This window comes from Antechinus flavipes, chromosome 2, assembly GCF_016432865.1.
Source record: "Antechinus flavipes isolate AdamAnt ecotype Samford, QLD, Australia chromosome 2, AdamAnt_v2, whole genome shotgun sequence".
Lineage (NCBI taxonomy): Eukaryota > Metazoa > Chordata > Mammalia > Dasyuromorphia > Dasyuridae > Antechinus > Antechinus flavipes.
Window position 1 is genome coordinate 335,316,352 of NC_067399.1, and position 14,058 is coordinate 335,330,409.

The 14,058-nt window shown below is 33.8% G+C and overlaps 1 protein-coding gene across 1 annotated transcript in view; it reads right to left on the minus strand.

Annotated features, from left to right (window-relative positions):
* Positions 1-1,779: 1,779 nt before the first annotated feature.
* Positions 1,780-14,058, minus strand: part of LOC127549616 (coiled-coil domain-containing protein 170-like) — a 31,507-nt gene continuing 19,228 nt past the window's right edge. Inside the window, exons 6-10 of the mRNA XM_051977807.1 lie at positions 10,114-10,425; positions 9,173-9,373; positions 5,468-5,710; positions 4,263-4,481; positions 1,780-2,097 (exon numbers count right to left, since the gene is read on the minus strand). Of these exons, the coding sequence (XP_051833767.1) occupies positions 1,924-2,097; positions 4,263-4,481; positions 5,468-5,710; positions 9,173-9,373; positions 10,114-10,425 (1,149 nt within the window). The 3' untranslated portion in view covers positions 1,780-1,923. The remainder of the gene's footprint in view (positions 2,098-4,262; positions 4,482-5,467; positions 5,711-9,172; positions 9,374-10,113; positions 10,426-14,058) is intronic.

Below are 14,058 nucleotides of genomic sequence, written 5' to 3' on the forward strand. Positions count from 1 at the left end.
TTCTTTCCAATACCTCTTAATACTAATGTGTTCTGTTATTTTCCATTTATCCTGTTTTTTTTTTTTTTGTACTTTTGTTTATTGTCTCCCCAATTAGACTGTGATCTCCATAAGGGAATATCTTTTTGTATCCCCAGAACTTAAACTAGTGCCTTTCAAGTAGTAGGTGCTTAATAATTACTGGATGATTGGCTGAAAATCCTAAGGGGCTATATTTCTTCCAATATCATTGCTCCCAAGCTCCTATTGATAAGCTTCTTAACAACAATGCCAGTCAAACCTAATTAGCTTTTAGAAAAGGCAATCCTCAAACATCATAGTAAGAAGATTTGGTTTAAAACATTCCCACCAAAATCTGGGTCATGTTCTACCTCAAAGAAATACAACATCCAGTGTGGAAAGACAGCTCTAACTTAAGAGTACATTGATGGCTAGGTGCATGAGTAGAGCAAAGGAATAACACATAACTCATGCACTGTCAGTCTTTTTCTTTCTTTGAAGAATCCTCATAAAGTTCCCCTAAATATAACTTTCAGATAGAGTTTAAGGGCTGACTCCTTTCTAAATTTCATACAGGTATTTCTCTCCACCTTCAAAGGGTCACCCTCTCAAAGCAGTTATTACCTTCACTAATATTAGCAAACTGTCACGTTAGGGAGACACTTTTCTGCCTCTAAGAGAGGCTGGTATTTCAGCCATTCAACTCTTATCAATGAGACTTCAAGACCTTCTAAGCTAATCAGGTTATACAAAATGCTGCCAACCTGGAAGGCTCATTTGCCCAAGATCAAGGAGGAACAATCACAAAAAGACAGAGGTACCATGTGTTCAGTTGCTGTAGCTAGGTAGCACACACAGAGAGATAAGGCAGCCACTTATCCTCCACTTAGTTTTTCTGGCAGCATTCCTGCTTCAAAGCTAAGAGGAAAAAAAGACAGTCAGAGAGAAAAAGAGAGAAAGAGCAAAAGAGAGAGATGAGTGACTCCTTTTATATGCACACTGAGTTCAACTTAAAAACTAGTCTTCAGTTCTTAGAGCTAGTTAGAAATTTTCCTCCAACATATAGCATATGCTCCTTAATCAGGCATGGCCAGTAGAAACAGGCTTTTCATAATTTTCCACTTGGACTAGAACCAGGTAGGGAATGCCTGTGCATGTGCCAAGAACTGGTTCCCTTAAATCCAGATACCCATGCTATATTGCTATTAAGGAAATAATCAGCTTTGAAATATTTTAATGCTCTTTTTATCCCTTTTTATGCATGATTACCAAATGATCCTCTTTGTCAAAAGAGAAACATAACCTCTTAAAAAATCTTTACTAGAGATATTAAAGTAATTTAAATTTTCATCTTGGCTACATACAACTTTAACCATGGATTAAAAATAATTTAACTATGCACAAAGAGAACAATGAAATATTATGGAATAAATGTCCTGCTTTTAACCACATTGTGTATTTTTAATGGAATAAGAGTAGGCTTTGGCGACAGAAAGACCTATATTCAAATTCTCCCTCTTACAGATACTATCTGTGTTATTCTGGGTTTGCCATTTAGCCTATCTACATCCCAAGTAACTTATTAAGACAATAAGTTACAAGTCAAAAAATAAACCTAAGCCAATACTATAAATTACTGAATTGTTGATATGCATTAGTAGAGTTCTCACACTGATAAAATCTCAGGTTCAGACTATCTCAAATATATTACAGGCGACAAGTCAAGAATTAGGGTGAAATAAGAAAGAGGAAAAAAATCAAGGAACAAACATTGCAGAATAAATGAAAATGCCAAACAAATTTTATTTATTCTCTAGCCATCTTCTACAGGTCTTATATTCAAACCACTAGAGAAAACAATCTATGATTTTAAGTCTAGTTGATTGCAGTGAAGAAGAAAAAAAAAGCCAAATATCTTTTGTGTCATTCATTTTCATGGCCAGTCTTACAATCACCAACTTTTGATCTGCTGTTAGACGTAATTAAAGAAATTTCATAAGCTTGTATGATGGGCTTGAGTTGATTAATAATTTCCTTGTCTGGAATTTTGATGTTAAAGCCCATCATCTTCATAATAGATTCTCTAAAATCCATGAGCTACAAGAGGGAAAAAGTCACACATACAAAAAGAAAAAAAAAAAGCAGCATCAGTGGCACAGGATTTTTGACATTTACTTGTTTAAGACAGCTATAAGAGAGCTACCTCTTTCATGAGTAATGGTAACAGAACATCAAACCAGGTTTTTAAAACAAATTTTTAAGAAAAATGTTCCTTTCTGAAATGAAGTCTGGATAAAATGACATTGTATTTTCAAAAATATTTCTTAATACTTAATTCAAAATTTATCAGGCATCTACATTTCTTAGCCCAATGGTAGAGTTTTTACTAGAGTAAATGTAGTCTGTTTCAGAAGCCTTAAAGCAGATTTAAACTTTAATAATAAAAATAACTAATGTTTCAATATATTTTTTAAAATAATATTTTATTTCCCTCTATTTTTTATTATAGCTTTTTATTTACAAAATATATGCATGGGTAATTTTTCAGCATTGACAATTGCAAAACCTTTTGCTCTAATTTTTCCCCTCCTTCCCTCTATCCACTCCCCCAGATGGCAGGTTGACCAATATATGTTAAATATGTTAAAGTATATGTTAAATACAATATATGTATACATGTCCATACAGTTATTTTGCTGTACAAAAAGAATCAGACTTTGAAATAGTGTACAATTAACCTGTGAAGGAAATAAAAAATGAAGGAGGACAAAAATAGAGGGATTTATTTCCCTCTAATTATAAGACAATTTTCAACTTTCATTTTTTAAAAATTTTGAGTTCTAAATTTTCAACCTCCCTTTTTCCTTCTTTCCCCCTTCCTGAAATTGTGAGCAATTTGATATATATACATGTTCAATAATGAAAAAGGCATGTTGTAAATCATGTTTAATCATGAAAAAGATATTACTATATTGGTAAATTGTAAAAGAAGGCCATATACATACAAAAGAAAGAAAATGAAAACAGTATGGTTAGATTTGCATTCAGACTCCATCTGTTTTTTTCTCTGTAGGTGGATAGCATTTTCTATCATGAGTCTTTTGGATTTGAATCAGCAAGAATAAGCTTCAGCACCTTAAAACTACTCTTAGACTTTTGAAATTCCTGTACAGTTCCTGTCCTCATGGAGTTTACAATTTAGGACCAACTATGAAACATACAAGCAACTATAATTCAATTCTTTGTCATGTTTTGTTGAGTCTAGCCTCAAAATTTCTTTTGCATCCTCTTCTCTATATTCATGCAACCACTGCCTTCATCATCTCTAACTTTCAATACTCTAAGTATCTCCTGGATCTCATTTTGTTGTTTCTCCAATCTATCCTTGACATAGTGCCAAAATAGTCTTCCTAAGGCCAGAAACTATTCCTATCAGTCTTGTTTTCAAAAATCTTCAGGTTCCCAAATTAAACCCCTATGAAAAACATCTTCTGTTCCCATTTGTTAATGCATACTCTGTCTTCAAATTACCTTTTGCTCATCTATCTACAAATTATATCCTACTGTTGTTCAGTCACTTCAGTCATATCAAACTCTTCATGATCCTATTTGGGGTTTTCTTGGTGAAGATATTGGTATGCTTTGCCATTTACTTCTCCAGCCTTTACAGATAAGAAATTGATACAAACAGGGTCAAGTGACTTGCCCAGGGTCACATAGCTAATAAATATATGGGACTAAATTTGAATTCAGGAAGATTAGTCTTCCTGACTTCAGACCCAGCACTCTTTACACTTTGCCATCTAACTGCCCTATTTAGGGCATGTAGTATGACCACAAAAAGTATTTGGTTAATGTTTCTTGGACTGAATAATACCTTGTATGACATAAAAAAAGCACAAAGTATTAATGAAACATTTTAATATAAAATGGACTTAATTTCATTGCTGTTATATTTTTTCAAGAAAAATCTTTGGGGCACAGATTATTGCCAATAGGTACCTAATAAATATTGAATTAGATATCAAGAAACATACTTGAAAATACAATGCTATTTTATGGAAACTTTTCATATTAGAAAAGAACAATTTTCTAGGAAATTTGGTCATATAAAAAAAAAAAAGAATCTTTGACCAAAAAAGACTATAACTTCCTAAGCAACACCAGAAACTGACTCAATCAAAACAATGCTAAATTTTAACTAACCTTTTACACATTACTTTTTTTAAATGGTTGTTAGAAAGTAGAGAACAAAAAAGTACCTGTTTTTCTCGTCTTACTACTTCTTCAAGTGCTCTTTTTACTGTGTATAGCTCATTAGTGACAGCTTCCAGCATTTGATAGGCCATCTCTTTTTCCTCTCTGGCTTCTTGTTCAGTGTAATCTAATGTTGTTTTCAAATTGACTGCTTTTTTAGTTGCCTTCTCTTTAATTGTTTCAACCCTTTTTAAAGATTTCTGAAGCTTTTCAATGGTTTTGTCCTGTGGGGAGTGAGTAGAGAATGATTATGATTCTGTGTCTCCTCTATCTGATAGGCAAGTTCTTGTATCTTCCCTCCAAAATGCTGGGCAAATATAAAAGAGGGGAAGGGAACAAGTATTAATTAAGTACCTACTAAGGAGCAAAGGGCTGAGCTAAATATTTTACAAATAACATCTCATTTGATCCTCACAAAAGCTATGGAAAATATGTTTGAATTATTACCTCCATTTTACAATTGAAGGAACTGAGGAGAAATAGAGGTTAGTGTCTGGGGTCACATAGCTAGCAATTGTCTAAGGCTAAATTTGAATTCAGAGCTCCCTCATTCTAGGGCCAGGGTTCTATCCATTGTTTTATCTAATTGTTCACAAGGAAGAGTTACCCACAATAACAAATATCATAATTGACAGAAAAAAAATAGTCATTAAGAATCTACTCACAGTAGCTATGTATATGCTATGTCTATGTCTATGCTAGTCACACAAAGGAAACCAAAGGGGAAAGTCTGGTCAGACTATTGCCAGTAAACTACAAACTTCATTAGGTGATCCATAAGTATATAGTAACAGCCATCATTCATTTAGAACTTTGTATTTATTATCTACTTTAAGCTTCAAAACAAAAACTATTAGATAAGTAGTAGATCTGGGGTTGCCCCATTTTACAGGTGAAGGGACTGGGGATTGAAGCCTTTCTCATGGTCAAAGAGTTTACTCTAAATTTAACCTTCTATGGACTGTGCCAACTGTCTTTGAAATGAATGGTAATATTTAATGCAGAAGTTGACTTGGGGACCTTGGGACACTCAGTGGAGAACTTGAGGAAGGTCCAGAAGAAAACAAAATGACTAATAGTTTGGAAATTTTCTTTTAAACAAAGAGCTAAAGGGCATGTTTGTTTAAATGAAATAAAAGGGCTTCGTGAAATACTAAGAGACAAAGAGTCTGGTTGAGTTTTTGAAACAACTTCACTTATCTCAACTTACTTTGAGGTCATTGACTCTCATCAACTGAGTTTTCATCTTGTGATTTGACAATTTCATTTCACTAAGCTCTTTCTCAAGTTTTTCCACCTTTTCTTCTAGTCTTCCAGTTGTTGAGTTCTGTAAGCTCTTCTCAATATTTAAAAATATTTGCTGTCTTTTTTCTTTTTCTAATTGCCTGGCCCTCTTGCCAAATTCTTCAGTCTGCGAAGTCTTCATTTGGTTTTTTCCCCTTTGATTTTCTCCCTACATCAAAACAAAGGAATTGGTCCTTAAGAGTATCTTAAAATACTTAATGCTTCTGTGATTCTCATATTGGAGCCATAGTTGATTAGTATGTCGTTTTCTTAAATCAAAGTTAACTTCTTTCTTATTTCTTTCTTTTTTTTTTTTTTTTTGGTGAGGTAATGGGGATTGAGTGGCTTGCCCAGAGTCACACAGCTAGGAAGTGGTATCTGAAGTTGGATTTGAACTCAAGTGCTCCTGATTCTAGGGCATCATCTAGCTATGCCCCTCAGAGTTAAATTCTTTAACAAATACAATCTACATCTACTTCAGAAGCAAACTATGTAGAGTACTAGAGAAGTAATAAGATGGTCTGGGGTTTGAATTCCAGATTTTTCTCAACTGCCTAGACTGCAGTTTCCTAATCTCTAAAATCGTAGTTTTGGTATTCCCTATCCCACAGGGTTATTGTAAGGATCAGATTGGACAATATATATGAAATGATTTATAACAGAAAAGTTATTTCTATCTAAACTATAAGTTCTTGTTATTGTTTTTGGTTCTTTTTGTGAAAGGGATGTAAGTACTGTTATCAGCATGAAACCAACCTTTGACTTGGTTGGGATGGGGTGTAATGTCCAACTATTTCATCTAACAACAGGAGCAATGTTTTTATTACTTCTATTGTCAAATGAAGTGGTCACTATGACAGAGACAAAATCAAGGAGTCAAACTAGACCCAAATTCATGGAACTGACTCCGGGCTAGGGGAACTGAGGAATGGAGTCTTTCTCATGGTCCTAAATAAGACTAGATTCAATCCAGGGAACATCAAAAAATCATTTTCTCTTTAGCTCACATTGCTTCTATTCCCATGTCACCTTCAAGGAAATTTCAGCATAATATTTGAATATGACAGACTAGGTCTCTACAGCTGTGGCTAAAGGTTCAAGAAATGCATACTTTTGTTATAGGATAACCTTTGTTCCTTCCCTCAGAAAATATATAAAGGATTCACAGGAATCCATAAACAAGCGCTACAATTTTCCTCCCCTTCTGATGAATTCCATCTTTTCCCAAGGCTTGTTAATGTCCTCCAGATTCATGAAAAAGAAACCTTGTCATTTGAACTCCCTGTGGAAGGAAATTAGCTTGGATTTGCTAGAAAGGAAGTATTATAATATTCTTCTTTCAATCCCCCAAACCCAGGCTTAACTCCATGGTTATGGTACTACCTGAGAGCTTTGCTCTTTTGGAAGGGAGTTCTGAGACACAGACCTACATTGGCCAAGTGACACATGGTAACATTAGGGTTCAAAGCTTCAGGTCTTTTGCTCCCCCATTTTTGGTGTAGATTCCCTGCTGCCATGTGTATGATCCTCTTCCCTTATCAAAATTACCCCAAAGTTAGAAAATCATCTCTTCTTCATAAAAATCTGGATTGTGTAATCATTCTGCCCAGAGAATTCTTCTCCTCTATTTTGCTTTAAGAGTATAGGACTTTCTTCTCAAGCCATACAGTTGAGAGCCCAAAAAACTCAATGTGCCTTTGCCTGGAGAAGTAATATCCTCCCTTCTTCTACCATTACTCCTTCCTGACCACCAACAGGATTTAAGTTCTTTCTATTATGCCAGGCTATACTCTAGAAAGGAGGGAAAAAGTGGAATTAGTTGAATATAAGATTGAAGACTCAACTCAGGCCTTTAAAGATCAGCACAATGGGATCTCTTTGTCTTGACCCTGGATCCTGACTGGTAAGCATCCAATCCTCTTAACTAGGCTCTCAGAGAATCCAAACCACTAGATGGTAGCAGAGTTTCACCAGTGGGCATACTCATACTCTCCATAAAATATGGATCAGCCCCAAACAAAGGCTTACCACCCTGTAAACTCATCAAATTGAGTTAAGAGACATGACATTTCTATAGTGTTTTAAGGTTTGCAAAGAAGTGTACATAGATTACCTTATGAGAAAAAAATAGTCCAAACATTTATGTATCCATATTAGAATGGACAATGAAATAATTATTTTTGATGAAGCTTTTGTTGATGCTAAGTTAAGTTGGTTTTGGAAGGGAAGAGGAAAAGAATATATATTGACACTCCTAAAGTGTAGCATAAGCCAGCTTTCATTCACAATGAAATCAGAACTTTAGTAGCTCTTCAAATAAAGGTTCATAGTAAAAGAAAAAAAATTTTAATCTGGTAAAAGTAAAATTTTTCCAATCTAAACTTCAAAACATTGCTCCAGATTAATTTTCATTAATTGCAACCATGTTTAGTTATAAACATAGGCTGTTTAAAAAATAAATTAATAAAATTTATTGCTAGTGCATTACCTATAAGGTAAACACTTTTTTTGGTGGCACAAAATTTTCTTAAGATTAACGCTTTCCATTTTCAGGGCATCTATAAAACATTTCAGAACCATTGATTCATTTAAACCTCACTACAATCTTTTTAATTAGTTAGGTCTTATCTCCATCATATAGAGGGGTAAACAAATCCTAAAAGTTGAAGTATTTTTTTTCAAGGTCACCCAATAACCAAAGAATGAAGCTAGAATTTAATTCAGATCTCATCCTGATTCCTGCTTTATACTATGTTGCCTCTCGTGAATGGCATGAACAAAGTTTTTTGTAACTGTTTGTGACTTGGTTGAAAGTGGTTTCATTGTTAGTTATTTGCACGCTATGTCCCCCATTAGACTGTGAGTTCAAGAGAACAATACCAATGTAATGTGAGTGACCAATGAGAGCCTAGTCTTTAGGGAGCATGTGCAGAGTGCTTGGTCTCATGGGATTAATTCCTTATATGTATGCTGGAGGAACATGCTTCTAAGTATATAGCGATAGACACCCCTACTCTCCTCTTCAGACATATGTCTAAAAGCAAGCTCACCAAACATCCATGAAGGAAACCTCATCAGACAATGTATTGGGCAATGCTCTTAGTGATTGACCAGCCCATCATTTTGCCAGTAATGGGGTCTGCTTAAAAATATTTCTTCGATCTAATTGTTACTATGTCTGAAATTCCACCCTTAGATAATCATTCTTCTTTTAAAATAAGACTATTAATTTCCTCACTCCAAAAAATGAAATATATTTATAATGAGGAAAGAAGAGAACAGACTTAACTTCTGCACAAAATCAGAAGCAAAGGAATTATTCAGTTTATTGTTCCTCCTCCCCCCAAAAATAAAATCTCTCAAGAATGCTAAAAATAATATAAATTTTTTTTCTGAGACAATTGGGGTTAAGTGACTTGCCCAGGATCACACAGCTAGGAAGTATTAAGTGTCTGAGACTACATCTGAACTCAGGTCCTCCTGACTTCAGGGTTGGTGCTCTTATCTATTGCGCCATCTAAATGCCCCAAAAATAAAATTATTTTTATGCACATTGGGTAAAATGGAGGGTGTTAATATAGTTTTTAAAATATTAATTTTTTGTCTGCCATATATTTCAATAAAGTCTTACTTTCTTCTTGTCAAAATCCCATTTTCCTTGAAAGAAGTCATCAGCGGCACCTATCTGTTCCCAGAGCTTCAGGGATTTCTTTTGCTCCAAATGCTTCTCTTCAGTTTGGGATGAATCACATACAGCCTCTTGATAAAGCTGATGCAACTGTTCAATCTGCCGAGTTAGCAACTGTATCTCTTGCTGAAATACATCTGTTTTCTACAGGTAAATGACAAAAGTGGGATATTTCCCTATAACCCATGTTTTCTCCTTCCTTTCAAAGTCAAACACGCAAGTTCGATAATTGTAAGTGAAATATGGATTTCATTATGCTGGAAAGACTTTCCCTCAAGAAAATCTGTGCTGAGGATCATTGGTTAAAGTGAATAGGAGAGAACAGAAGCTGATGTATGAAAATAGAATGCTTCCATTTAAATATAATATCGGAACTATCTAATACATTTTAAGGACACCAAATAACTCTCCCCAAAAAGCTAGAGTACTAGACAAAACCAACATTTTTTATAAAAGGTATCTGTAATACTCCAAAGTAAACATAGTTTTGCTATGATGATTTTAGAGTTATATATTATCTATGTGAGGCTTTTGGTTCAACTGTACTGATTAAAGTGAACAACCAGTTAAATTTTCAAAAAGTCTTATTGATATTTTGAGGGTTTTTATATAGTAGATTGTTCTAAAGAGAAAAAAAGTTAAGATTATTACTATTATATATTCACTAGATATATTTTCAAGTAAAATTAGGAGATCTCTTTCAGAAGTGATATAAACAGAATTATAGATTTTTACTCCTTTGTTTGCCTGACCATTATAAAAGTTCAACAACAAAATGGGTTCATAATTTAAAATGAGGCACAAACATTTGCTAAATTAAGAACCAACTTAGATCTTGTGACCAGAAAATTCTAAAATGATAACTTTTCTGCCAACATACTCACATAATTCCAAGTCTGTTCATTAGTACTGATTTCTTGTATTCTTTCTCTCACAGCTTCCTCTGTAGCTGGTACAGTGATAAGGGTGTTGCTTAGAAGAGTAGCAAGTTGATTGATGAAACTCTGGTACTGAGTCTGGGTAGTTTTAGTTTCCCAGTTGAAGGTAAATGGGGTTTGGTCTATTATAGACATTTGTTTTTCCTTGTAAAGTGAATCATGTTGACATTTATCCCAAACCTTCTGCCCATTTTTCATTTTGTCTATGAGAATGTTTTCTCTTTCCAAGTTCTTAGCCAGGAAAGCTTCATCACTATCCTAAACATGACAATATATATGTTAAATCTCTGACTTTCAAACCGAGTGATTTCGCATTTTATTACTTACTCTCTTAAAGATTAAAGAAGAATATTCTATATCTCTTTTCCTGAACATAAAAATGGTCATAGACTCTTATTTGAGGGTACAAGATGATGGAATTGGTAGCGTCTTCATTTTTAGAGCTGGAAGGATCTTAGATACAATGTAATCTATTCCCTTAATTTTTTTAGATGACAAATTGGAAGCCCAGAGCAAGTTAAGTAGCAAAAAATACTGGGCTAGGAGCCAGGAGTCTTGAGTCTAGGGCCACTCTTATTTGACTTAAAATGAATTATTTAATTTCTATGTATCACACTTTTCCTCATCTGTAAAATAGAAATAAAAATACCTGTACATTCTTCTTCACAGAATTGCTCTTATAAATATACTTCTTATAAAGTAAAATGACATAATAAATGTAAAATCACTTTAAAAGTTCAATGCTTTCAAAGTACTATATGAATGGAAATATTTTTGTTCTAAATTATTATCAATGAGGAGACCCAGAAAATCAACATAGTAGAGCAAAATATATACCAATCAATGTTCACTTTTTTTTTGAAAGGGTTTTTACTAAAAGGAAAGTAGGAAACAAGCATTATCAAGGGCTTTCTATGTGTCAGACATTATGCTAAACACTTTAAAATATTATTTCATTTGATCTTCACCCTAGGAGGTATTCATTATTATATCCATAGCAACAGTAGCTTTGGGAGCTATCACTCTACACAGAAGCTCTCTCCTGGCCCTGGGTACAGCTGGAACTAACAGGCAACTCTATTACCCATAAGCAATTCTGGGTTGCAGTTCTAAGATGAAGAGGAGTATGTGTGATCAGCCACAAAACAGCTAGGGCCCTGATCATAGTTCCAGCGATAAGAGGAGTACAAGCACTTGTAGTTGCAGGGGAACAGATCAGAAGATTAATGATCACACTTCTCCCAGGATAATACCACCCTAGAAGCATCAATAGCTTGCAGACTCTCAGAATTAGTTCTGAAAACAGTAGCATGAAGAAACCTGAAGATTGCACACAGGGTTTCCCTACCCCTACGTGAGCAAAGCCCAACTTTAAGATGAAGTTCAAGGTAAAGAAATAAGTAGGAAAAAAAGGAAAACAAAAAAAAAATTAACTTGAGCACAAAAAGCTATTATGATGTTCAGGGAAGATCAAGACAAACTTACAAGATAACAACAATGTAAAAAGAGTTACAAGTAAAGTCTCAAAAAAAAAAAAAATGCTAATTGGACCCACAGTCAGCAGGAATTCCAGGAAGAATTCAAGAAATAAAATGAATGGTAGAAAGAAAATTGAGAAAAGAAATGAAACTGATGCTAGAAAATTATAAAAAGAGAATTATCTATAATAGTTTGGTAGAAGAGGCTACCCAAAAACACTCAACAAAATTGGCCAAATGGCAAAAGGGAAACAAAAAAAAAACCCATCACTTAAGAACTTAAAAAGCAGAATTGACCAAATGAAAAACATAAAAAAACTCACTTGAAGAAAATAATTCCTTAAAAATTAGAAGTGGGCAAATGTGATAATGACTCCATGAGAAATCAAGAAATAGGAAAATAAAGTACAAAAAAAAGAAGAAAATGCGAAATATATCATTGGAAAAACAACTTACCTGGAAAAAAGATTGAGAGAAAATTTAAGAATTCTTGAAAGGGTCTAGACATTTTATTCCACATAATTATAAAGAAAATATGTTCCTGTGAATTCTACCAAACATTTAAAGAACAATTAACTCTAATACTATATAAACTATTTGAAAAAAATAAGGAAAGAAGGACTTTTATCAAGTTCCTTTTATGACACAGACATAGGATAAAAACAGAGAAAAAAAATTATAGACCAATTCCCCTAATGGATATTGATGCAAAAATCTTAAAATAAAATATTATCAGAGAGATTACAGAAAGTCATCCCCAGGATAATACACCATAAACAAGTAGGATATATACCAAGATTGCAGGGTTGGTTCAATATTAGGAAAACTATTAGCATAATTGACTGTATCACTAACGAAACTAACAAAAACCATATGATTATCTCCATAGATGCAGAAAAAGCATTTGATAAAATCCAATACCCAATCCTATTAAAAAACACTAGAGAGTATAGGAATAAATGATAGTTTACCTCTCAGATCCGTGGAAGAGGAAGGAATTTGTGACCAAAGAAGAACTGAAGATCATTATTGATCATAAAATAGATAATTTTGATTATTTTAAATTAAAAAGGTTTTGGGAAGCAATAAACTGGGAAAATATTTTTATATTCACAGGTTCTGATAAAGGCCTCATTTCTAAAATATATAGAGAACTGACTCAAAATTTATAAGAATTCAAACCATTCTCCAATTGATAAATGGTCAAAGGATATGAACAGACAATTTTCAGATGAAAAAACTGAAACTATTTCTAGTCATATGAAAAGTGCTCTAAAATCACTACTGATCAAAGAAATGCAAATTAAGCTAACTCTGAGATACCACTATACACCTATCAGATTGGCTAAGATGACAAGAAAAGATAATGATGAATGTTGGAGGGGATGGGAGAAAACTGGAACACTGATATATTGTTAATGGAACTGTGAATGGATCCAATCATTTTGGAGAGCAATTTGGAACTATGCTCAAAAGTTACCAAATTGTGCATACCCTTTGATCCAGCAATGTTTCTACTGGGCTTATATCCCAAAAAGATCATAAAGGAGGGAAAGGGACCTACATATGCAAAAATGTTTGTGGCAGCCCTTTTTGTAGTGGTAAGAAACTGGAAACTGAATGGATGCCCATCAGTTGGAGAATGGCTGAATAAATTGTGGTATATGAATGTTATGGAATATTATTGTTCTATAAGAAATGTCCAGAAGGATGGAAGCCTGGAGAGACTTACATGGACTGATAAGTGAAATAAGTAGAACCAGGAGATACGTGGCAACAAGAAGATTATACGAAGATCAATTCTGATGGACTTGGTTCTCTTCAACAATGAGATGATTCAAACTAGTTTCAATTGTTCAGTAATAAAGAGAGCCATCTACACACAGAGAGAGGACTGTGAAAACTGAGTGTGGTTCACAACGTAGCATTTTCACTCTTTTTGTTGTTGTTTGCTTGCATTTTATTTTGCTTCTCTGTATTTTTGTTTTTTACTGGTTTGATTTGATTTTCTTGTGCAGAACGATAATTGTATAAGTATGTATGCATATAATGAAATTAACATATTTCTATCATGTTTAACATATATTGGACTACTTGCTGTCTAGGGGAGGGCATGAGGGAAGGGGGGAAAACTGGAACACAAAGTATTTCAAGGGGCTAATGTTGAAGAATTGTTCACACACATGTTTTGAAAAATAAAATGATTTAATTTAAAAAAAAAAAGAAAATATGTTCCAATATCTTAGATCCAGAGAGTAAAATAGAAATTGAAAAAAATCAGCCAATCAACTGCTGAAAGAGATCCCAAAATGAGAGCTCCCCAAATCCAGAACTTCCAGGTCAAGGAAAAAACACTGCACGTAGCCAGAAAGAAACAATTCAAATTATCATGGAGTTAAGGTCACACAAGATT